The sequence below is a fragment of the Neolamprologus multifasciatus genome, chromosome 2 (genome assembly GCF_963576455.1).
Source record: "Neolamprologus multifasciatus chromosome 2, fNeoMul1.2, whole genome shotgun sequence".
Classification (NCBI taxonomy): Eukaryota; Metazoa; Chordata; class Actinopteri; order Cichliformes; family Cichlidae; genus Neolamprologus; species Neolamprologus multifasciatus.
In genome coordinates, this window is record NC_140440.1 from 21,939,180 (window position 1) to 21,965,722 (window position 26,543).

General features: G+C 40.6%; 1 protein-coding gene across 1 annotated transcript in view; it reads right to left on the bottom strand.

Moving 5' to 3' along the window:
- Positions 1 to 25,204, bottom strand: part of gria1a (glutamate receptor, ionotropic, AMPA 1a) — an 83,606-nt gene extending 58,402 nt beyond the window's left edge. Inside the window, 3 exon segments of the mRNA XM_085136240.1 lie at positions 5,907 to 6,146; positions 24,331 to 24,465; positions 24,620 to 25,204. Coding sequence (XP_084992366.1) covers positions 5,907 to 6,146; positions 24,331 to 24,465; positions 24,620 to 24,707 — 463 coding nt within the window. The 5' untranslated portion in view covers positions 24,708 to 25,204.
- Positions 25,205 to 26,543: the final 1,339 nt, after the last annotated feature.

Here is a 26,543-nt window from a genome sequence, read left to right on the forward strand (position 1 = left end):
CTTGTGAGCCAAACAGAAGCTGCACAGAAACCCAAACTGCCCCAGATAAGCTTATCCATCAGAATCTCCCCTGTAGCTCTGGTGATAAAGTGTAATGAATGCGATAGTCCATTAAGCACACTGACATATACAGGTGCACATTTCCAACTCGCACACCGCCGGGCTAAATAATCACCATTTTCATGGTAACAAACAATCAGCTAGACGACACACTCACAGTAAGCTTTAAGTCCTCCAAGCCCCAATTACAGGTGGCTCTACTCAATTACACTGTCACCAATACCCTGCTGACTCATTCGAGCATCACAGAGAAGCAGGTAGAGCAGCCAAAAAGCTAAAGGCTCATGCTAAGACAGGATATAAAAGGTGATTATGGAACACATTGATCTTGAGCTCTGATTTACAATCTGAGTCACTGTTGTACTTCTTTGCTGCTGGCAGCAGACCAATCAGATTCCTCTCAAGCTGGCAGCTGCAGTTGTTCCACAGAGTAAATAAAGTAATTTCACCCACGGCAGACTGGCAGCCCAAATGAATTATAGCAATTACAAAATTTAGAATTGCAAACTGATACACGACGTAGTTGTGTTTGCTTCTGTTACTTAGCTGGCAAGCGCTGTTAAAGACTCCTTCTTTCCTTCACGCGGTTTACATATATTCTACGATAAATGCACGCAAATACTGGCTTTCCCACAACAACAGCAACAGCAGCAACAACACAGACCCTGTCAAAAGAAGAATGAGAAATGAAGTCACAGCGTCTGAAAGATGATTGCTTGGTCTTATTAGAATGCACACCAGCTGCTCTCCAGGCAATTTACGCTGCTTTTTTTGACAACAGGTCATTAAGAAATAAAAAGATTGATGGTGTTTCACCTCTATATATGACCACAATATAGCACATGTAAATAAATTAGGGAACCAGACAAATGTGAGAATGCTGAATGGAACTGATACAGAGGGGTAGGCACATGGCTATTCCTTTTTACCTCATGGTGCCGACACATTTAACAGAAGAAATGAACGATAGCATAATGAGCACGGGGAGACAGGAGATAGTGAGCTGTGAATAAAGTCACGAGGCCGGCTGTACTTTAATGGAGTCGAGCTGTGGTGCTAGTAAGTGTTTCAGCACCAAGGACAGCACCACTCATTGTAACCAGGACCCGTGTTCCCAAATATGATAATCCTCCCAGAGAGCTCATCAAAAACTATAAAGAAAACTGTAAATAAAACTATAAGCAAAGAGTTCCAGCTTAAGACTGAGTCAGCTCAAAAGACAGAAAGGTGGTGACCCTGTCGCCAGGTATAACTCATTCTCTCAAAAGTTGTGCTTGGTTCAGTGAAAATGATGGGCAAAATCGGCAGACCTAATCATATAATTTACTCTGGAAATGGTTTAAACATGAATATAAAATTGTAATAAATAAGTTAGTTGCATAAATCTGAAGCCATACTTTAGTCTACGAAATATTTGAAAACACGGACCTACCAGTTTATTATGTTGGCATATTTTGCGCTTAATTATTAACAGTGAAAATTATTCAGGTTTTACAAATTACACCTACAACGCCGGGAAGTTCGCCATGTCTGTGAATGCTTTTGCAAGTCTGAGATGTGAAAAATAAAATGAACTGAATCATAATACGAGACCGTGGAAGAGCTGTAATTGTTTGTGTGATCACTCGGCTGATGAAAGCTGGACCGACCAAACTCATCACTGCTGCACTGCTGCGCTCTTTTTCTTTTTTTTCAGTTCAGTGTTATTGTGTTGGCTGGAAGATGTGAGTGAATTTTAAATGAGATCAACAAACATTATCTTAGCTCAGCATTTGGAATTGACACACATGCAAATGCACAATTTATTATTATTATGCAGTCACTGTTATTATGGTGGGAAATTTAAATACTTAGTTACACTAGCTCCAAAAGTCACACCATTTCTAGCTTTACCTATTTCCATTAGCCACTGTGTAAAACCTTTGTATAATCCTGACTTTAAGAGAAGCTCTGTGAATTTACTCATTATTTTCATTAGCAGCTACTTTTAGTACTGGGACACATTGTGAACACGGACCCAGAAGTTCATTAATTTTCATCTTTTCATTCTTTTGCTATTTATTTTAAATTCTTCTATTTCTTTTAAAAACCTAATATACTTATTTAGTAGGGGTGCAACGATACTCGTATCGATATTGAACCGTTCGATACAGTGCTTTCGGTTCGGTACGCATATCGAACAATACAACATTTTTTATTTATTTTATCAACTTTTCTTTTGACAATGCTGTCTGTGTTGAGCGCTCAGTGGATCTGCGTTCGACTACTCCGCCTAGGCTGCACTGTCGAGTGCAGATCCACTGAGCGCAGCGCAAGCTAGCAAGACAGAAGCTAAGCTCGTTGCAACATGGCAACTGCCTCAATGCTACCCGAAATTGAACCTCCACCACCCTCATTCAGATCTGGTGTTTGGAACTATCTTGGTTTTCATGTGAAGCATGACCCTGATGGTAAACGCGTCATGGACAAAAGTAAAACAGTATGTCGGATGTGCCACGCAATGCTCAATTTGTGTTAGCGCAGTTAGCTTGTTAATGTGTTGACGCCGTCCAGCCCCACGCACGGGGCGATCCGCGGTAACTTCTTAACAGAGATTTGCCGCGTTATGGCGTTAATGTCATTTTAACTAGATTAACGCTGACAGCACTAGTGGGAACACAACGATTATGACAGCACATTTACGCTGACATCATCCTAGTGCAAAGACAAGTGGAAGCAGACAAAAACAACAAGCACGCATGCTGCAAACTTTACCCGAGTCATTTAGACAGCCGTTAGCACATGATTCTCTGTATGGGGACCGGATATGTTTAATATGCTGCTGAGAATATAGCCCAGAAGAAGCGTATAGTATAGCTTTTATTTTGGAAAGAGCCATTTCTCTGTAAAAAACTCTCTTTTCCAAAGATGAGTGATTCTCGATCAGATAGATTTTTTATTTTATATTGTTTTTTCAGCAACATTAAATTTAAAAACTGTACTTTTGAGTTAAAATATATATTTATAATTTGAATAAATGATAAATTAAAAAGGCATGAACATTTTTTGTATCAAAAAAATATCGAACCGTGACACCAAAGTATCGAACCAAACCGTGAATTTTGTGTATCGTTGCACCCCTATTATTTAGTTCTTAATCTGATTTTACATTGGAATACAGCTGGTTAGCAGTTAAGGTGTGCTAAAATTAGTATTTGAATCTCATTAATGGATTCTAATGTTTTCTTTATTTTTCATTTGTTTTGTTACAGAAGTATTGATTGCTTGCCTCGCTGACCGACTGATTTACCTCAAATATCATCTCGCATTTTTAAATGTGCTTGATGCACTCCTCTAAATCAAAGTCGGTCTGACAGGAGAACTCACAAATATGTTCCCTCAAAGGCATACTGAGGGAGAATGATATCATAATGGAATCTGGCTGTCGTAAGCACCCTTTTGGCCAGAGGCAGTACATGGGCGACCAGGGCAACAGACAATCAAGAACAGAGAAAATAACACTTTAGCAAACTATTTCCTGAATATTGTTTATGATAGGTTTAATGGGCTATCAAATTTGTTTTCCCATTCTTGGCTTCTGAAAATAAAAATGAGAGGCACATTTATTAGGGGATGTTGAGAGCAAGACAAATGGTAATAGAAAAGGGGGAAATACTAAACCCTCTGAGGTGGCAGGAGGATGATAATGCATGTGATATATTTGTATGTCCTTGACTGCTTTGGATAATGAATTAAACACTGAAAAGATTCTAACATAGATAGACATTGAATATGAATGTATTGGACTAGAAATTAGAGAGCTTTTGGTCTTTTAAATCAGAAAAATGCAGGTTTACACAGTAACAGTCTGGTCTGAAAGTACATCTACTAAGTGAGCAACACACCAAGTTTACAGTATAATACTGTATTTTTTTTTAAATTCTCAATTTAATAGTGTTAAAATGTTAAATTTAGCTATGCTGTGTTTAAACTTTGATTCCTGGCCAATAACTGAACTTTTTTAAACCAGGAAGTGAAACTTCACAAAATTTGTTTTTGTGTCCTGGGTCATTGTAGGCAACAATAATCTAGCATTTTTGTTTGTTTGTTTGTTGGCATAAGAAAAAGGAGAAAATCACAGAAAAAAATACACTGTGGCTCCTCCTCACAGAAAGTTCACACACAGTGCTGACCGCTACAGCCTATGCTATGATGGCTATCCCTATTAAGCTATGTTAATCTTTAGCTAGAAGTGGCCAAAGCTCCTGAAACAAAGTAAAGGTTCTGGCCAGTGTTCATACTCAGTGTTGTTTCATGTAGAGGACATTCTTACAAAAGCTGAGATCTTGTTATAGTTCCAAAAAAAAAAGGACACAGAGTTTAGGGTCCATAGACTATCGACATATGGTTGCATTTTGTTCCTCATAATGAATTTTAAGACAGAGTACAGACAAATGATGACAAATAGTTTTGTATGGTTATGGTAAACCTTATATTTTAAATTGTACTGTACCATAATATGTTGTTGTAACTTACAAGAGATACACTGTAGAGTGTACGAGAGTTTTATGCTAGCAAATTCAATTCAGTTCAATTCAATTCAATATAGTTTTATTTATATAGTGCCAATTCACAACAGTCTCCTGAAGGCACTGTCAACTTAACTGATGCAGTGTACCTAATAAAAGATAGTTTGATGAAACATTTAGAAGAGGCAAACACAGCCGCTCCATACCATACTACACAAACTGATCAAACTAAATACAATTTCTTTTAAAGGCTTTAAATAACCATGTAGGAAGAGTGACTGCAGTGTAGTATCCAAGCAACAGAGACGACTGATATGGATTCTGCTGGCTCCATCCCTCTACTCACAGGGGTGACCTCGCAGACACAAATATACACACACACACACACACACACACACACACACACACACACACACACACACACACAGGCATACGCAGAATTCGTGAGTAGTTAATAAATGGATCACAGAAGATAAAAAAAAATAAATCTGAGGGGCATGTGTGGCCGCTACGGTCATCATACATTGACAGGCCAAAGACTGCTGTGAAATCTCTACTGTCACTGCTTGATTGTGTGCTGTGTGAAATGACATAATGGCATCTGTCTTTTAAAGCTGACTTAAATCTGCTATTTGTCACACACAAGTCAAACACATAAGCAGATACAAGCTGCAATAAGCTGTCATACAGCCTAAATGTATTGAAGTGTGCCTGCTTTTGGGCATACACAAAAAAATACACAAATCATGGTCATGCTCCAAAACCCACAACACCTGGGACAGATGGCCTGGCATTATGGGGAAAGCTATAGCTGTTTGGCTCTGGGGGAGATGGAGAGGAAGAAGCAGGAGGCTGACAGGTGTGCTACTTTATTTTTGTCTGACTATGCAGGAGTGTCATTAAAATGTTCAATTTAAACACTGCAGCACTCGTTTTTTCTTTCATCGGACGGACAAAGGAACCGCAGCAACCCTGGTCTCTGTTGAGGAGCGCTCAATAAAGAGCTTAATCTTTCGTACCATTGTGCGATTTATCTGATAGTCAGGGCAGGTCAATATTTCTTTTCGGTGTTCCCTGTCTGTAAAAAAGTGGTGGTCTAAAATAAGCGTTCTGATGACTGCTTGTTGCTGCACAATGACTAAAATTGACCCTACTGCTGTCGCCATGGCAATATAACGATGACAACTGGTAGCTGGTCTAACGACTGGTACTGGCTGTCTTCGTCTGCACGCATGCTTGTTTTCATGAGAGAAATTCAGATTCTGACATCCTTCTTTTTTGTAACGATGGAGGCAAGCCTAAACATTAAGTCAAACAGAGAGCCAGCAGCTTTCCTACCTGAGTTGGAACTGTACATGTAGACAAACTTGGACCATCCATAGTGTTCGATAACTCCCACCAGCGCATCCTGGAGCTCGGGCCTGAGCTGGATCACAAATTGGTTGGCTGTTTCAATGGGGAAGGATGGTGTCACAAAGCAGACATGCAGCGCTCCACAGAAGGACATGAGCATGTTGACTGTCTTCCTGTCATACAGGCCAATGATGGCATACACACCTTTGGAGAACTGGGAGCAAACTGCAAGGGACAGAACAGAAAAATAAGCAGATATACAGGGTGTTAGTCTTTAAACTTTTGAACAATGAAATCAGCAAAAACATCAATCTCATTATCTTTTCTTTTACACAGCGTCTATTAAGCGTCAAATTAAACTTTGTTGCCATCCTGCCTACATCCTGCCTACATCCTGCCTACATCCGCTAGTAGGATAAGAGTGATATGGTCCAATAGGCAATTATCGTAATTAGCCTGTAGAGCTATTGTGTGCAGATCTGCAGCTTTTCTGAGTCTAAGGTTATAGTTAGATGAATATCCAGGAAATTGAGAAAAGATCAGGCTATTTGAAAAAATAATCATTTCACTGGATGTGGTTAGTCAAACTGAACTAACCACATCCCACAACAGAATTTTGTCTGAATTAAAATCAATTTAATCCATGGTTTGGATTTAATTTTGGTTTTTAAAATGGAAGGATAGAGAGAAAGAGGAAATAAGTATCTGTGGCATGCCGGGTGCTGTGAAGTCTTTAGAGCCTGAGCTATTAACTAGTACTCAATAGCATTTTATGCAGGGCTCATCTGCTGGTCCAGCTGCATAGCATTAATCTGTGTGTTTTGCCTTCAGTGAAAGGTGGAGGTGGTGGAGGCAGATTAGGTGTAGAGAGGTTAATCAATGCATCCCCAGGGTTCCACTGACATTTTACTAGCAGCAGGAGACGGTTTCCAGCTCTCATTTGCCTTTCTCCCTCAGTCCCTTCATTTTTCTCTCTCTCATTGTCTGTCTGTCACTCTGATTTCTTTCACACCCCCTAAATTCTTAAAATAGCTAATTTATGTTCGTGATCTTCTCTCTGCACTTTATATCCTCACCGTGCTCTCAGTAGAGCATGGTATCTTTGCCCTTCCAGGTCTGGTCTGGGCTATTTTCTGCTATGGCGATGGGTGGGCCTTACTTATCTCAGTATTTACCAAACAGATTGAAGACGGTGCCTGTACCCACATGAAGGCCAGCTTGCAGCTAGGAGCTGAGGGAAAGACAGAGAGCGAGGATGGCCCATACCCAAAATGCCTAACCTGTCACAGACCTGCACCCTCTGGTCAGGCACGTGTGTGTGACGGAGATAGAGGGAGAGTGAGGAACCAAGAGTGGGAGAAAAAACAGGGATATCACAGAAAAATACACGCGTGTACACGCCATGAACACGCACACACATATGCAGCCTCTAGTGCTCCAAAGCCTGGTGAGTCACCCTACTTAAAGCAAGCCCTGAAATAGACATTTTGCGCCTCGCCACACTGACTCAGTAACAGAACTATCTTTTCTTCATGCTCTTGCTAATAAATGGACACTCTCTCAGCTACTGCTTTCCACTAGCACACATTATATATATCCCCTTACAATTTTCTAGGACCAATTTGATGCGGTGTCCTCCATGTTCTGCTTGAATAAAAGGTAACGGGAGCTTGTTTGACTTTTTGTGCAGTGCCCCATTACTCTGCCCTACAGCAGGTTACAATGTTTCACAGAATATGAGTCATTTCTCATCACTTCAGTGTGTGCGTTTGGATAAAAAAAACCCAAAAACCATGTGACAGAGACCTCCTGCTCCGAGTTGGCAAGACAACCATGCGCCTGTCTAATTCGACATAAGCATTAGCGTAGCTCAGCAGTCCGAGTCTTGATAGCAGTACACACCAGTAGCATGTTGAGTCTGTTTGTGTGTGAGCAGCTTGTTAGTGTTGCTCCACATGTGTAACGGCACTGGACGCAGGGCCGAGAGACCTAAACTGATCTCAAAGACCCCGGCAACACCTGTCCACTCTGGCACTGCGTATCTCCTCGCCACAGTTACAGCTGCCATGGTGGCAGGACTGGGGTTGCCCTGGCAACAGTCTGTTTCTCTGGCAGGGATTACAGTAGCTCAGAGCTGCTAAAGGACTTTCGTAAGATGGAGTGGGAATTGTGGAGTGTTTGGACATTTTGTCATAATTAGGGTTTTCACCTCGAGGAATTAGCAAATTTGCAAAAGTGACTTGGTTTTGCAAAATCCTTAGATAATTTCTGAAATAATGAAAGACAGTAGGGCTTCACTGCATCCCATTTTTATTATCACTCAAAACGAGAAAGGGATAATGCCCAACAAATTCTGACTTGCTATAACTGCGAGGCAAAGCTCTGCTGATTCTCATTTAGAAGCTATTTATCATTTTTTAAGGTTGTTATTATTGGTTATATAAATAACCCCAGTTCCAACATCTCCAGCTTAGCTCAGCTCAGGCTCTCTATACATACAAATTAATGCCGGGGGGAAAGCAATTTAGAAACACCAGCACCCAGAAATCCAGGTTCTATTTGTTACACTTCCTTATAATAATGTTACTTTTAGAAGTGTTTTGTGACATTATAACACTAAAAAACACCCAAAATTGCAAAATTACTGCCATTAAAAGGAAATTTGTAACATTAATACATTTATGCCATTAAAAATAAACATGAAACAAAAGTTTACTGTTATTGAAATGGATCTTGTTACATTATGAGGTCCATTAAAAATGAACTTGTAAGACAAAAAATTAACAGAAAATTATTGTCATTAAAATGGAACTTGTTAATTTACAAGTTTACTGGCATTAAAAATCAACTGCAAATGATAATAAACATTACAGCCTTACCTACAGAGAATTACTCATTAACATATTTTTGCCTTATCAAAAATGAACACTGTTTACATCAGGTTTTGCAGTTTCAGTCAGAGTATATCCTATCATCTATGCCATGTATTAACTTTAACTCGTTTCATATCAAGCTGACACTGGTAGCATTTCCTCCACCACATCACCAATAAGAGACTGACATCTTTAGCCACACTAAAAGCTAGCCATTGCTTTTTCTGAGCTGTCAGTGGCCACCGGTGTGTGAGTTTAGCTAGCAGATATCACAATGATTTGTGTTTACTCATAACTTTGTCAGTGCCCGTTTTAAAAAACTGGTCTCTCTGAATCTCCCTGGCTGAGCTACACAGTCATCTTGACACTGGGGTTGGTATGGTAAAAAAAATTTTTACTGTGAGGGATGGTACATCTGAAAAAGTAACAAAACTACAAAAAACAAAAACACTAAAGGATACTTTTCTCTCTGCTCCATCTTTCCTTTTCATCCATTTTGGCATTGTCTGCATAAAAGCAGTTAGACAGTGAGCTCCTGTGTGCCAGGAATCATACTATGCGAGTGAGAAATATTTGTGACTTTTTGCTCGTGAAGTGCTCGTGAAGTTAACTGTTCATAAGAATTTAAGGCTCTGTGCTCCTGATCGGCTGCCCACCACTACTAACACTAAAATCATAATATTTCAACAGCCGTGTATAAGCCGAGCATCCATGTAACAAATGATTTAAATGTAAAACTGTGACAAATTACCTGTGGTGTATGATAGCAGCCTTTGTGATTTCTTTATACTTTCTCTTTTTGTGGGATAAATAATTATGAATAACCAATAAAGCCCCGATTGATTTTGCAGCTGTTGCTGAGTTAGCAGATATTTGATAAACTCATAATTGTTTACTGCATACAGCTGCAGGAAAGCTCATTGGAACCGAGCTGTCATTTTTATCCATACCAGGCTTTTCCTATGAATGAACAAGATGTTGTTTTGCATTTGTTGTGGCCAAAGAGCTTTGGGCGGCAGAAAAAAGGAGAGAAAGAAAGAGAGAAAGAGAGAGAGAGAAACTCAATTCCTAAAGGGGCTGATACTCACGCAACAGGAGGAACTGTCAGAAACAACTCACGCACTCACGTCTTCCCTGTTCTCTGTTTCCTATGCCCTGCAGCTGTTCTTCTGCTTAGCATGAGCCAAATTTTAAATGACAGACGTGTCTGTGCTGGCTGCATGAAAGAGGGATGCTTGTGACAGTTGCTCCTGCATCTGAAGGGCTATTGGACCGGTGTTTGGAAAAGGTGCCTCCTTAATAGTGACCATAACGCTTTACGATAGAAATATGGATAGACGACTTGATGGCTAAAAAAAGTACACTTTAAGTATTAAAACAGCATCCTGTTAGTATTGAGGGATAGGGAAAAAAATGTATTCGACAGATTTTGGGGAAAACAAAAGAAATTCATTTAAGGATATGTCAGTATTCGCCGGAAAAAAAAAAATATATATATATATATCAGATATATATATATATATATCTGATATATAAGTCAGAGGTGTCAAGGTGCCCTTGCGCATGCCTGCCTCCCAGCAGCTCCACATCAGCTGTTCCCTAACCTGTGTACAGAAACGCGGTATTAAAAAATTGCTTCTTTGTGTGGGTGTATGTGATTCTGTTTTTCAATAGTCCGGGTTTGCTTGACATGCCAAAAAGAAATAAATAAGAAAAAAAAATCAATGCAGCTGAATTGAATTGTACCAAGAGCCCTCACAAATGTATTTTTAGGGCTTCACACAAACAGCTTTGAAAGAATCAATACTGTGTAACAAATGTCATTTGAGTGCTGTGCCTAATGCTAAATCAGTAATTGATGTAATCTGGACTCACAGGTTTACGGAGACCATAGAAAAACCACAAATTCTGATACGTGTATCAGAATCACAGACACACACAGACGCACACAGGAGGGACACACGTATCTACTATTTTCCTCCCTTGGGTCATACATGCTATTATAATGTGCAACATTAAGGTCAGCGGTAGACAGGAAATTTCACAGCAACAGGAAGCTGGGTTTAGCTGGAGGGAGCATACTGATTGGAGAGTTCTTGTTCAGTCATCCATAAAGATCTTTTTTTTTGATAGAGCCTCACTACTGAGGAGTGACATGCCAGATGACTCCATAAAATAGGACATCCGATTTGGTTGCTCATCTTATCCTCTGGTCGACTGTATACCGTTCTCAGTTCGGTGCATTATTTACTGTGAAACTTCAAAGAAATCTGTTTCAAATGCTATGAAATCATGAATTTTTCCTGCGGGCATCACTAGACTAAGACTGAGTACTGCGAGCTGCTAAATCCAGCTTTCTTCTAGCTCAGCATACTGTTGCTAGACTGATTCATAAAGTCATTTCACCCAATCCTACACCTTTACGTCATCACGATTTTCCAACTAGTCCCTTTTCAGCCTATAGAACGAGGAAAACCAAACACATTATTCAATTATTCACGAATTCTTGAAAAAGGAAATTAAAAAAATAAGAAATTAGGAAACAAAAAATGCCCAGTGTGAGAAATTTAAAGGTCCTGTCTAATTTTTTTTCCTCACAACCCTGGAGAAACATTATAAAATCAAGGGATGAACATTGAGATCTGTTACAAAAGAGCTCCGGAACTACTGCACGGATATGGAACTGCAGATTTCCTGTAGTTCCAATGAAGCTATTAAGCTTTGATTGATTAATCAGCACAGTTACATTTTATGCACAGTGACCAGCGGCTGTGAACCTGTAGCACCATTTTATAGAAACTGTACGCAAAATTCAAGGTAAGTCAAGTTTCTTGTGGATCTTATGCTTCCAATCCTGCCCCCCCAAAATGACAACTACGGGTAAGATTCCTACATGTATCGTTCATATCAACACAAAATGAAATCCTCAGATCATTTATATTTAAATATATTTTCATTTAAAATGTCTTCATACATAAAATCCTGATGATGGTAATGAGACGCTTTTATAATTAGCCCTGGGACACACTGCTTATTTGGCCTATTTTTCCAAGTGATACAAAGTGGTTCTCAACACTCGAGACAGTGGAATGATCTGTCAATAGTCCTCTTTATGTCAGGTAAAAACAACATTACATAACTGAAAACCTCAAGTATAGTTTCAGTGTCTACAATAGGTTCTAATCCTGCCAAGCACCTGCACAATTCATCACTGTCCTGTGGACTTTTTGTTTAGTACGAAATACCAAATATCCCAGTTCTATCATTTCTAACAGCAGGTGTTAGGCTGCGGTAAAACTATTGTTGAGATATGTACAGCATGGCACAGTCACTACCCAAATGATTCTAGCAGGTTGATGTCTTTCTTATCTTTCTTACACTGTTTATTACTGGAAGCAAAGATACTTTTTTGATTCTTGAACTGTCATGTAATAGATTTCATAGGACTTAAAATTTAGGGGGGACAAAATCAGCAGCAATCCACTAGGCTGTCAAACATTTCTTTTTACAAGTGAATGTATTGGTTGCAGTGTAGGTATGAACCTAGTAGCTAAAGCAACAGAGAGGCTAGTTGGATACCATTTCCTGTCATTTTTCTGCTCCTGGTTCTGTAATGAAAGCCTTAAATTCCTCACAAAATAATGAAAAATCTATATAAAAAACATTTCACGTTTTTTGTTTTCAGAAATGTACACTTCCTTTACTTGGCTGGCTTACACTGATAATCCTAAGGTTTGGTACTTTTCTGCACTTAGTTTAAAGTATCCTTTGGAAACATGAGTGGAATGACACCAGCAGGAAGGCAGCTGTCACATGAGGCAGCAAAATACACCACCTTCACAAGGGTGAAGGGTCACTCAATCAACCACAGAGCACTTTGAGGGAAGATAAACACATCTGACACCAGACACTGCTCGGCGCACAGTTATCCTCCACTCAGCCACCCATGGCTAATAACTGCCAGATAATGCATGTAATAAAAACAGAGAGCATGTTGTGGTCCCTCTGGTCTCATCCATCTTCAGGAGAGCTAATCAGCTATGTTAATGAAAGGACGAGCAAAAGAAGTCAATAACCGATTCAATCAGACCGCACATTTGTATGCAAGCATTCAGACCTGATTTTTCTTTTAAGGGTAAAAAACAATACCCCTTCATAAACGTTAAGCTCTAGCTCAAAAATAAAAAATAACAATAATGTCTCACGGGGTTTGACAAGACAGCGTATCACACACAGATCGTGCTTGTAAAGAACCCCTCAGGTGATGGGGTGGAGGTGGCCTACTCTGCGAGCCCTCCAACACAGCATGACTCACACAGTGCAATCAATCTCCTTCTGCGCAGAGGACAGGGACCCAGGGGACCAAAACACAGCACCAACCCGGATCTGCATGAAAGTCTCCAGACATGACTGCGTAGGAGGGTTTCGCTGTCAAAGCAGTTTTCAGTTGCATCGCCTTAAAAATCCTGAAAAATCTGCCAACGAGTATTTTTAGTCATAGCGCATTGTAGTGGTAATTCTTTGATCCATGTATGTTCCAGAAAATCTATACTTAAGAGTTAAGGGAGTCAAAACTGGTTCAAGAGGTTTTAAAAAGGGCGTTGGTTTTTTGACAGACGGCAATTTGTTGCTCCAGCGATTTGTTGTTTCCCAGGTTAAACAGCGTTACCTTCCCAAGCTCAAAAGAGATGTACTTCCTCGACAAAAGCAATAAAATTGTGTTTTGCAACAAAGAAAAAGGGGAAATTGAGACAGAGGATAAAAAAAAGAGTGGCTGAAGCAGTAAGAAAGGGGGCAAAATAACGAAAACATCGACTAAATCCAGAGAGGAAGATACTGAACTCTGGGGGAGATGTGAGACCAACAGCTGACCAACCAAACAGGACTTAGACTGTAAGTCGGGGCGCACTGGATACTCATGAGAGTTTATATTAGTTGAAAACGGGGCCACGGAAGGTTAATAAGGATGAGCAAAAAATGAAGTGAGTCTTGAAAATGTAGGTGACAGCAGACAGAAGGCAAAAAAAGAGAAGCACGGGTGCCTGTGAGAGGAAATGATAAGGAGAATGCTGCGAACAAAGAGAACAGATGCCAGCCTAGCAGTGGGAAATAAAGGGACCACACAGTGAAATCTAGATCTCTCCTATTTCCTCTAAGTAATAAAACAATGGCACTGCATCGCCTCATTAAATGGGTAATCGAGGGTGTGAAAGCACTCCCCTCTGCCCTGAACATCTCTCTCTCTTCTGGTGTCTCACTCTCTAACCCTTTCACGCCAAGCTATTGTCTCTCCTTCTTACTGTTTCTCACCACGTCTCCAATCTGGTTTGCTGCGGAGCCCTGCCGCCTGCTGAACAAATGCTTACCTGGGCAACGGGTCAGAAACATAGCCCAGACCAGCTCCTGTCAGGGGGTATGGAAACTCCAATTATCTACTTAACAATTATCCCTTCGCAATTATCTCCCCATCTGCGTATCAGTGTCGACAGGTGCAGAGGGACGGTCCCGCTCACACGCTTTCATTTCTCTGACAGGGGAAGTGATGGAAGTGGATATGAGGGGCAAGAAGAGCCAAACTCACAACCTGCAAGCTAATTCATTAGGAACCTCTGTATGAATTAAAAACCTTCTTCAACAGATTCCAGCCAAGCTCGCGGAAAATGATTGTGGTCACTGAGCAGAATTTATGAGCACTGCAAAAAAATCATTTCTATCTAGAGCTGCAAAAGTAGAAAATGTATTTATTTGAAAAAAAAAAAAACACACCCAGCAAACATTTGACTGTTAGTGCTTAATAAATGAATAATGTTATAGCCAGTTTTTTCTCAGCTAACTAATTGAGCCATTGACTCCAACTTGCAGATACTAGAGACAATCAATAACAGTACAGGACAAGGCACCTATGGATAATTCATGGATTAAATCCACTACCCTGGTGTATTTAAATCTTGATATCGATAACTCCGTAGAGTGGATTAGTCTCAGGCGTTTGAGAAACTGTGTGCACATGCAGTTACACTACAGAATGTATGCAGCTCACAGGTTTGACAGATGAGTTCTATTATTAACACAAGAATACACAAGCAAAAGCGCAAGGAATTAATTTGAAAGTGTAAAAAGGAATCAGCTGAACACGAGCAATATAAGGAGATCTTTTGCATTTGAGTGTGTGTGGGGGGGTTGAGGACTAGTAACAGGTATCCAAAAGCAATTCTGAAAGAGGTGTCAAGAAGAATCTTGAACACCTCAAACTCATTCCATTATCTCAAACGGAGGCATTGCAGAGTTACACAGAGTAAGGTGTTGTGTTGGTTATTACTTTTAAAATGTGAATGTTTTTTTTTTTTAGAAATTGCGGTGGCTGTGTCTGATGTTACCATGTGAACCATGTGAATCTTGTGTAAAATGGCAATTTGAGCTTGTATAGGCTAGACAGCTCATGCGCGAGTATTTAGAGATACTCCAGTGCTTAACAAAAATAAAGTAAAGTCGTTACTGAGGAAATATGATTGTGATTGTGTGTGTTAGTCACAATATTGGAATTTTAAACTTGCTACAGATACTCAGGAAAATACTTCAAATTTGATACTGTGGGGGCGATCGTGGCTCAAGAGTTGGGAGTTCACCTTGTAATCGGAAGGTTGCCGGTTCGAGCCCCGGCTTGGATAGTCTCGGTCATTGTGTCCTTGGGCAAGACACTTCACCCGTTGCCTACTGGTGGTGGTCAGAGGGCCCGGTGGCGCCAGTGTCCGGCAGCCTTGCCTCTGTCAGTGTGCCCCAGGGTGGCTGTGGCTACAATGTAGCTGCCATTACCAGTGTGTGAATGAATGGATGACTGGATGTGTAAAGTGCTTTGGGGTCCTTAGGGACCAAGTAAAGTGCTATACAAATACAGGCCATACCATGGGGAAAATGTTAAGAGCCACTTTTATAATGATAAAAAAATACAAGAAATAACATTATTTTTATTTTGCCTGACATAAAGTTATTTAACTGTATGGTATATATTTGTATATATACATATAAATGATTGGTTAGCACTATTGCACCTTTCTCTGTGGGATTTCCATTGATGGATAGATGGGTGATATACATATAAATCTCCCTTTCAAGGGTATGTGTGTTCCTCAAGCTCACCTGGGAATTTGAGAGTACTTCACAGTATCTTAGCTGTTACCAGGACAGCACTGCACCTACAGCTTGATGTCATCCATGTATGGGAGGTGGGTGATGGCCACTCCACTCTTGACTCTATATCTGTATCAACTCTTAGTGAGGAGCTCACTTAAGAGGTTGAAGACAAAATGGCAGTGGGGACAGCATATCACCTTGGTATATTCCGCACATTATGATCATTCACACTTTACAGTTCTAGATGAATGTTACCGGCACACTATTAGCCTTGTATACTCCAAAGCACTCCTGTATCCATGTGTGGGGCAATGAGTTATAGGATTATGTGTAGCCATGTGGTGCTCAGGTTAGTTTGGCTGGTCTTAGAGTCCTGGTGTACTGCTCTGTCAACCAGCAGCTGGTGCTTTGACCCTCTGGTATTATTCCCAATGCTGTTCTGAGCTGTGCTCATGTCTTCACTCAGCTTGGATATTATGATGCCTGAGAGGATCTTCCATGTTGTGGCGAGACAGGTAATTGGACAGTAGTTTGACGATACGGTATGCTTGTGGAGATTGTTTTGCCCTGTGTTAGCCAGTAGTGGATGTGTACCTGCTGTTAGCAAGTCCCTTATTTGTGCTGCCAGGCTTTCATGGTGTGCTCTTAGGTCCACTAGTCACTTAGAAATGGTATTATGGAACCTTTTCCTCCCAGATGTTCTTCCAGCAGTACGCAGGCAGACCCACCTAGCTCTGCGAGAGTACATCCTGAACGGATCTTTGGAGAACAAGGCATTTATTTTCTTGGCCTCTGTTTCTCTTGCTATATCTCTTCAGTCTACTGGCTTGAGCTGTGAGCCTTTGTTTATAATGGATTGGATTTATATAGCGCTTTTCAAGGCACCCAAAGCGCTTTACAATGCCACTATTCATTCACTCTCACATTCACACACTGGTGCAGTTTCTAGAGGCTCGGTTATATCAATATTAATAGTGGTATCATGTTGTTGTACTTCTTATTCATCAAGGACTTATCTCTCATGATGCTCTTCTACACATCTATCTATCTATGTTTTCTGAGATGGTGCTGCAGATGTTTCTATTTAATTGCTTTTCTCATAATTAAATCTCAGACTTTAACAGAAACATAGATAGATACACAATTTTTTTTTTATCCTTTTAAATTAACACTGTAATGTTACAGACGTGCAGGACATATAACGCTAGCCCCAGCATTACCGTTACAATCTTATTATCGGTCACAGCTGCTAGCTGCCACATAATGATAACAGATGGTTATTTGTATCGGATAATTGCTAATAGTTAATAGCGTTGTGAATATCAACCACATTTCATGTGTTTAGTTGCTAGTGAGGGGAGGGGCTATGTGCCTGCCCGTCTGCTGTGTAAAGCTGTGTGTCAATTGGAAGAGACAAAGACAGCGTGGATATCAATACTTGCATCAATAATGCTGCAAATGCATATCCATTCCAACAGCAATTTTCAGTAGCAATTATTAGAGTCATTTGTTTATTTAGATACTTATTTTAGTATCAAGTTTGACATCCATAGTATCAAAATTAGTAATGTTAATACGTAATTATAATTACATTATCTTGTGGGTTTTTCACGCTTGGCTAAGTTTGACAGCCAACACTGATGGGCATGATGACCACCCAGGTATCAGTTATAATGATAATTTATGCTAGCAAAACGTTAAATCTAGTATTGCAATGCATTTATCTGTCTGATTTGTTCAGCCACACAAGTTAATGAGCCTACACATAAGGAAATATACACCACAGTCTAAGCTGTAAGGCAAAATATGTGATGATGCATGATTTTCTGTTTCATTTCTTGCCTTTTCTGCTTCTGCGACTTTTAACAACTGTTGCAGTTCTTGTGTCACTTTTGTGTAATCTGCGCAACTGTGCCAACGACAACAGCAGTTGTAGTGTGTGACACTGCTTAATATGCTTGTAGGCTTTGTTCCTCATTACAGTACACAGAGGCTCCTATAATGCACTGTATGACAAAAGAGGGACTCCGCTTCTGTCTTTGCTGCAAAAACATGACAGCTGCCATCATCAGGCGCTCGTCCCTCCACCCCGCAACACAAATCCTGGTCCTCATCCGCGAACACATTGTTTTCTAATTGCCAGCCCCAGATGTCTCAGCTCAGACCTCCACGTCCCAGCTCCCATTACCTCCAGAGGCGACAGATTTGTTTTAAATACTTGGTGAGCTTGCATGAATACAGAGGAGGATTTGGAGTTGGTTTTGAAAGACAATGAGGGGGACAAACTGAAACAGAGTGAACACAATCATCAGTAACGTGTGTGCGTTTCTGGGCTAAATAAGATGTGTGATAAAGGCTGTGGTCTTGTCTTCACAACAGAATTTGGATTGCCACAACTGGCTGGTCAGTTCACTTTCATGTGGCAAGTCTTTCTTAGAAGAAGTCACATGAGGGCGAAGATATTAAATGACAGGTTGCTTATTTTCTGTTTCGCAGCCATTACTCTCTTCTTGCCTCCCTGCCCCATGTGTACATTCCCTCTGTCTTCCTTGTACAAAGCAACACAAGCGCGCACACACGCACAGAACATGGGGAAAAAAATCTACCCCCCTCCTGCTCTGCATCCTATCAGTCTGCTGCTCTGGGAGAAGTTTTGGCTGATCTGCATTGATTGCTATGGGCCTTTCTCTATCCCCGGTGCTCTGTAGCAAGAAAACCCCCCCAAAAAACTGAGTCTTCTCATTCATCAAACCAGCACCTGCCAGACTCTAGCCCAAGAGAACTGCCACAAGTTTTTTTTTCTTGTTTTTTTCCTTTTGTTTTCTTCTTGACAAATAACTGTGATGTCCCAAACAGTCAGAAGGGAGCAGTGATCTGCTTTTCGTCTGCCATTTTCAATAGCAAATTGAATACTCTGTAATCCCTCTGAACATGCATGCACTGTGGAAGTCAGTCACCACAGATGGACCTCAACGACTGATACAATTGCTACAACAGGAAAAAAAAAACCCAAATACAACATGCCAGAGCTTCACTGACACCAGCCACCGGGCTTGAAATTGCAGCTTAACTCCCTACACCCCCACCACCACCCTCTTCCACTCATTGCTTTCACCCCAACTGAAACATGTTGGTTTGCACCTAGAAATGGAAAAGAGTGCAGGATGACATCTTTTTCTTTTTTGAAGTTTCTCCTATGGAAAGCCGAACATTTCTAAGCATTATAGTGTTTAACAGAGTCGGTTCAATTCTCTTTTTTGTGTCGGCTTATTATTACATATTTATGCTTATAACTCCACGGAGTGATAGCTTTGGATGTGCTGCATTGAATAATACATTAAATGCATCTGCTCAAGCTCTGTCTCTTGTTAGCTATTGTGTGTGTGCGCAAGGGTGTGAACAGAGGATTTCACAAAGCAGTTTCACATGCTCGCACACATTTCTTTTTTATAGTCAGACCATGGTACTACACTGATGGGGAAAACTTGAGCCATGTAAATGTGGCAGCGCATACACATGAGAAAACACAACATGATGGCAAAAGTTATCTCAAGGTAAAGGATTTTGTCCACCAGTTTGGTTACTGGAACGTAACTCCTATTGATATAAGCTGTTTGACATGGGATTGTAGCCCCAGTGTTCTGGATCACATGTTAGACTTTAATTCTTTTAATTTGCTTTTTTAGTTAAGGGGTCACAAGCCAAAACATTTGGGAGATATTGATCTACATTTCCATATTTTGCATTTTGCACTGAGGCAAAAAATGTTTACCCGCACAACGGTGAAAACACACACTAAATTTCAATCAGTGACTAGAAGTGGTTACTACACTCAGAGTTTTCCTTTTTGTTTTACTTGACGTGCTTTCTTTATGGCTGACAGACAACCTATATTTCCTCCCATGCCAGAGCTCTCAGCCTCACTTCCATTAAAGCTCCTATAGTGACAAATTTCACAAGCTTTCACTTCTTATGGCACATGAAAAGAAATTATCCAGACGAAGTCAAAAACAGCCCTTCCTTTTTGTTTTAGTCCACTTTAGTTCAATTTTATTGATATAGTGCCAAGTCACAGCAACAGCTATAAACAGTTGTGCAACTATATCCTAAGGCAACAATACAGAGAAACCCTAACAATCAGATGACCCCCTCTAAGCCAGCAAATGGTAAAAGTGGAAAAGAAAAACTCCCTTTTAACAGGAAGAAACATCCAGCAAACCATGCTCAGGGAGGTGCACTCACCTGCCATGACCAGTTTGGGGTGATAGGAGAAAGACAGGGCAAAGACATGGTGTGGAAGAGCCAGTGATTATGGATAAACTAATAATAGTCAATACAAGAAATAATAAATCACCAATTTTTGATGTTTTTTTTCTGAGGAGTGGTTGCTACAGTTAATTAAAACTTGCTTGTTTGGTGAGTCCTTATTATGTACATGTCAGACTGTTACTCCACAACCCATGTAGGTATAGTACCTGTTTAGTTTGTTCGCATAACTCATATCCTCACTGATACTGTCTATGTGATACTATTTGATTTACAAGCAACATACGACCAGTCCCCCCCCCCCCCCCCACCTCCAACCACCACCCCAAACCCACACCCCCATCTACGCTCTATTGATCAGCTAGGCAGGCTTCCACAGAGCGCTCACTTCATTGATCATTGCCGCCTCACACTCACTCTCTTTGGGTTTTTAACTGACCCTCAGAGAGCTGGGGAAAATACTGCTATCTACATCACACTGTCAACGCATATCGTGTTTTCCATGAACACTAATTAGTCCTAAAGAAAGGTTTATTGTCAAGATGGCTGAACGTGACACAAAATCAAATGTAAGTTAGGTGCTGCTGAAGCGAAACATATATTATTGGAAATTCCACAGTCTAGCTTTGCTGCTAAGTGCAATGTTTTTAATTCATTTATTTTTTATTTGATTTTTTTGCCCTCTTTTTTTCTTTTTACATTTTCAACCAAAAATAGCCAAAGATTAGTTGTAAGTCTTACCGCACATCAAAGTGAAAAACAGAGCATACAGGCGGGAGCCTGCAGAGACTTTGACATGAAGTTAGTGAATCAGTGACATCTGCATTATAAACCAGTAGCAGATTATGGTAATGTGATATCTAACTGATGGGTGACTAACATTCTCTATCTATGCTGAGCATCCCTGGCAGCTATTTTAAACGATGCAAACGTATACAAGGAAACAGTCCAGCAAGCACTTTTACTGGAAATGTGAAAACACTGCAGTAAAAAGGCAATATTGCTAATTCTGTTACTTTTTGACTCGCTTTTGCCTGTCAACGTAAGATGGAAGAGGAGAGAAATGCAAATTAGCCTCACATTATGCAGACAGAGATGCCATCGTTATTATTACTACCCCGATGACTCCACATGCGGGAAATAAAATGAACCACTTTGCCCATAACATTCAGCGTTTTATGGCTTTCTTTATCTCTTCTCATTTTCTCTGTCACCTTTGCCCTACTTCCAGCCACCCGCCCCTATTCCTTTGCTCTTTAGGCAGGTGCCAGCGAGTGTGTGTGTGTGTGTGTGTGTGTGTGTGTGTGTGTGTGTGTGTGTGTGTGTGTGAGTGAGTGAGAGAGAGAGCATGTGTTTGTGGATGCTGTGTAGACTTGCTTCTGGAGGAAGTGGCTGGTCATAAGAGCCAGCTGATGAGCATCACCCTCATCCGGAGCTCCATTCATCCCCGTGCACAAGGGCCCATTCACCCTTCTGCTTTTCACACTCACGGACCCCAAGAGCCCCGGGCACATTCCCACAGTCGCACGCTTACAGAGGTGAACTGTCAGTCACCCGAGACATCCTAAATAGAAAGGGCACCCAGATGTAGATTCACGCAAACCAAAATTCCTCCACGTTACCACACAAAATGGAAATCCAGGAATAGGCTGCGTTTCTCATCTGACTCATTATAAACAAGCCTTTCCTTTTTCTTCTCAAACATGTCTCTATAGCCTTCACATCCAAATACTTTTGAGAGCAAGTGACACACAGCAGGAAGAGGTGTCATTTTCATTTTTGCCATCTCCTTCCACTGCGAATCTTTCTGACACGCTTGTACCGTAGCCCATCATCATACCCATGCACTGCAATGATGTGCATGACATAGGAGGTGGGAGGGGGGTCAAATTTAAACATCAAAGACAGGAAAGGATGGGTAGATAGAAAAGAAAAGGAAAGTCTGTGTGCATCATCTGCAGCTAAAAGAGAATAGATCTAATCAACCTCTGGGAAAAGTTGGATAATAGCAATGACCCTTGACTGAATTATTAGCACCAAATTACCAAAAACGTTAAGCTCTGGGTATGTGTGTTGCTTGGTAGGATGTCTGTGGATATCTAAGATATATATTTTTAAGAAAATATGTACAATCAAATGGTTTCTGGAAGCAATTCTGGCAAAAATAGTCAAAAAAAGACTGAGAAAATCTAAGAAAAAAGGCAGACGAGAGCCATCTGAGTTGTTCTTTGTGCTGATGTCTCGCCACTGGCTGCACGCTGTGACAAAGACGTTAATGTACCACACCACCACCAGCAGCAGCCTCCCTACTGCAATAGGATCCATGTTTGATCCACTGGAGAAATCTGCAAACATTCAACAGCAGCCTGCCTCCTATATTTTACATCACGCTCCCTTCTGAGCAGAGGACAGTCTCTTTAATGAGGGCATCTTGGGTGTGTTTACATTTCATTACACAGCGCTTCCTGGCTCTGTGGCCTAAATGGCTGAAGGGTGGGGGGAGTTCAGGGGGATGATGGTTGAAATATCTGCTGTGGACTTTGCAGGTTTTGCAGTATTTCCCACAGGACATGCTGCAGATGGATGTCTCTGTATAGTTTGTGATTCATAAAGCGTGTGGTCTTGAGAACAGGTCACAGCATGAAGCTTAATGATATATTTTGTTAGACTCTGACAGATGAGGGTAAATTTCCTTTCACTGGTTGTGTTCAGCTTTCAGCAGCAGCCAGCACCTGATGTCTATAAATCTACATGAGTGCCGCTGCAAGTAATGCTTTATTTCCAATCCAATTTTAAGCTCATAACCGAATCTCACACGAACGACTACAACCACATTACATTAAAACTCTGAGTCAGAATACCATTACACTTGCATTTCGTGTCTTTATAAATCAAGATTAATTTCTCTTCATTTATATCATTGCTGCATACATTCCGGCAGGGAAGTCATAAAGACCGGTTTTTGAATCGTGGGGAGGGTTCAGAGTGAAAACGCAACGACTCAAAGTGGGAGCAGGAGTAAATGTCTGTGGATGAAGCAGTGTCACACACCTGCCAGAAAGACAGACAGGGTTGTCAAAGGGTATCTCCTGGAAGTGTGCGACTTCACTACTGAGAGCGCGAGTGAGCCACGGGCAAATTCAGAGGAGTCGAGGATGAAATGAGAAAAACACAGCTGAAGAGCCTCAAGGGCGACAAAATCTTGTCAGAATACAAAGGAAGGATGAGAGCAGGGCTAACAAAGATGAAACAATTTAGACTGACATTTCTTTTGCACAGCTCAGACACGGAGCAATTGTTGGTGCTGGCATAATGACACACATTATCACCAACAGGAGAATAGCATTCACACTGCTCTGACTATTGGGTTTCACCAGCAGAACTTTTAAACTTCCTTGATGACCATAAATCCTGCATCCCATTGTCAGAGAATCTGGCACACTGTTTCTCACTTGAGTTAGCCGAGGATACGTTTGCCTGTTCCAGATCCATATTAATACAAAGAAGGAGGAGGGTGAAGTCCCAAAAGTTAAAACGTTTATTTTGTGTGCTGGTGTTTGTGAAGCTTTCAGGGTGGGAGGGTTTAATAGTCTGTGTGTGATAATCGGATTGTGATCCGTGGCTAATTAGAAATGCATCTGGAGTATTTTCATTTATTTATTTTTTTACCCTCCTCATTGTTTGGAGAGCCATGATCTGCGCTGACTCCTTGTTTTCTTTATAAAAGAAGCACAAGGCGCACTGGGATCATTGGCAGCCGTTTTAAAAATCATATACGAAGAGCCATAAAAACAAAAAACCTGTTGTTACATGACTGGAGGAAAGCTGTCGCATAGGTTGCTTTCAAATCCCCGCGGCTTCCCCAGAGCGCAAACCACGCTGCAATCATATAGAGGAAACAAGTCCTTCGCGGTCCCACGCAACAGTTAATAAGATAACCTACGAACACACGCTTTGCAGTAGGCCTGTATTAAAAGCAATTACAGCCTACACAGGCTTTTCCCCCCCTTCTTCCTCTCTTCTCTTACAAATGGAGTTGCAAGCGCTCTTTACAAAGTCAATAAACGAATTTAAAGATTTAGGTTCAATAGGTGGACTACATGGACTAGTATGTAATCAGTTTCCACTGAGATACTTACAGGCATATGTCATGGAGAAGCTGTTCCCCATCATGACCATATCCACCTGCGGCACCAGTTTGGGGATGTCCTGGTGGTGAGAGAGGGCGAACCGAAAAACCTCATATTCGTGGGATCCGCTTGGGAACAATCCTCCTGTTGAGAAGCAAAGAATGAGGAGTTAATGTAGTACACAGTGGACACGAAAAGGAAAAAAAAATAAAAAAAGAGACACCGACTTAAGTTGAATCAGAGGTTGATGTTTTTTTCTCTCAGACAAAAGGTGACGATGTGTGTGCGCCATTCTCACCTATATTGATGTTACTTGGAAAACTTGAGCTTGAACCCAAGCACATCCCCAGTAAACTGGTGTAGAGGATGGTGAAGCTTCGCTGCATATTTCCTTTTGCATTGGCGAAGGGAAAAAGAGCCGAAATCCAAGCATAGGTTTTGTCCGTGTGTGAAGTTAAATCCCCCCGCTTCTCCTCCACTCCTATCGCCTCCCCTTAGAGCAGCATTTGCACCGACATCGATTCAACAGCGAGACAATTATCGCAATGGCGAGAGGAGGCACCTTTCTCTCTCTTCTTTTCCCTCTCACTGCTGATGCTCTCTTGTCCTTGGTTGCTGCTGTATGAGACGGAGAATGACTTCAGCATTAGCCGCACTGCAAAAAATAAACCCGTTTTGGAAAAAAAAACAACAACCTAAAAAACTGTTGAACCTAAAGACAATTTTAATGTATTGCCTTTTACCCTAAACAAGGATTTCCCCCCTCCACGATATAACGAGATAACTTCAGTTATATGATATATAGAGCAAATTTAGGCTTTTCAAAGAAATATTTCGAGAGCAAGTGTCACTGCAACAAGTATGCGCAGCGCGCAATAGTAAAGAAAATGACACAAGGACAGAAGCGAGCATTACTTAAAAAAAGGCTGCTTTGGACAGGAAACAAGTAGCAATGTGTCACTCGATAGGAGGATGTTACAGCTGGAAAAGAAAATGGAAATTTTCACACTCATTATTTGACTAATGACCTGCGGGTAAATATTTTTTGCAGTGTGCGCCTTTGGAGCGCACACACAGGTCCCCCAAGAGGCGCACGGGGTTTAGATATTCGTTCGTTTCGTTGTGTAGCAAATATATCAACACTGACAAGACAGTGTTTTTGTAATGTCACTTTTATTTTGTAATAATTTTTGTGCCTGTAGATTTGCATTAAAAAGTAAATGTATAACCCATATAACATCTAAAAACAAGCGTATTTCAAAGATTTAAGAAATGAAGTTTAAATTGGATGAATGCGAATAAGAATTAAGTTTATTTGATATCTGTCTGCTTTTTAAAGAATACAGTCTAACAAGGAAAGGAAGCCTAAAATAACATGACTGGTTATTCCTTAAGTCCCTAAATTTAAAAGATATTTCAGCATGTAACATGGTAAAACAGTGTTAAGTCCTTGCACTGATCAAGCTCATGTGGCATGGTAAAGAAGTCCCGCTGCTAATGAACACTTTGGTGAGGCTGTTTTCTCATCTTCTTCGCCATATAGTTGAAGCTTGAACCCTATAGTAACTCGATAAGATACCCTGTAAATGATATTCCGTAAAACCACAAAGGACATTTTCAGCATTGTTTGCACTTCATTTTATTTTGACAGCCTTACTTTGTTAAAGAAGTGTTAAATCACTTCATGCCTGCTCTACAGTATGTACAGTTATGAATACAAGATGACACTGTATTAGTGTATAATGTGTGTTTTGATGGGGTACTAAGACAATGCAGCTAACAAGTGTTTTTTTCAGCTGGAGCAATGTTGTCTGCAGGCTATAGTTAGAATTACAGAAGCATATTACAGTCTCTGACGTTTGCTGTCATTGATTACCATGTTACTGTAAACCATTATAATAAAACGCTGACATTTGGAGGAGGAACAATTAGAGGTTTGAAAGTGAGGTGAGTCAACTTTGCTTGGTTGGTAATTTAGGATTAATTAACTTTTCACATATATAATACACACTTCTTTTTTTTTTTTTAGTATCACTTACTTCCCTATCCAGGACCATACAATAGACAATGACAACTCGTAAAAGAACCAGCCGAGAGATAAGTGAATCATTAGGTAACCTAATGGTTAGTTCATAATTATCCATAAATTATTCATACTGCAACTTTCTTTGTGAGTCATTCCTAGTTAAGGTGATCCAAACACAGAGCAGCACAAAGCAGTA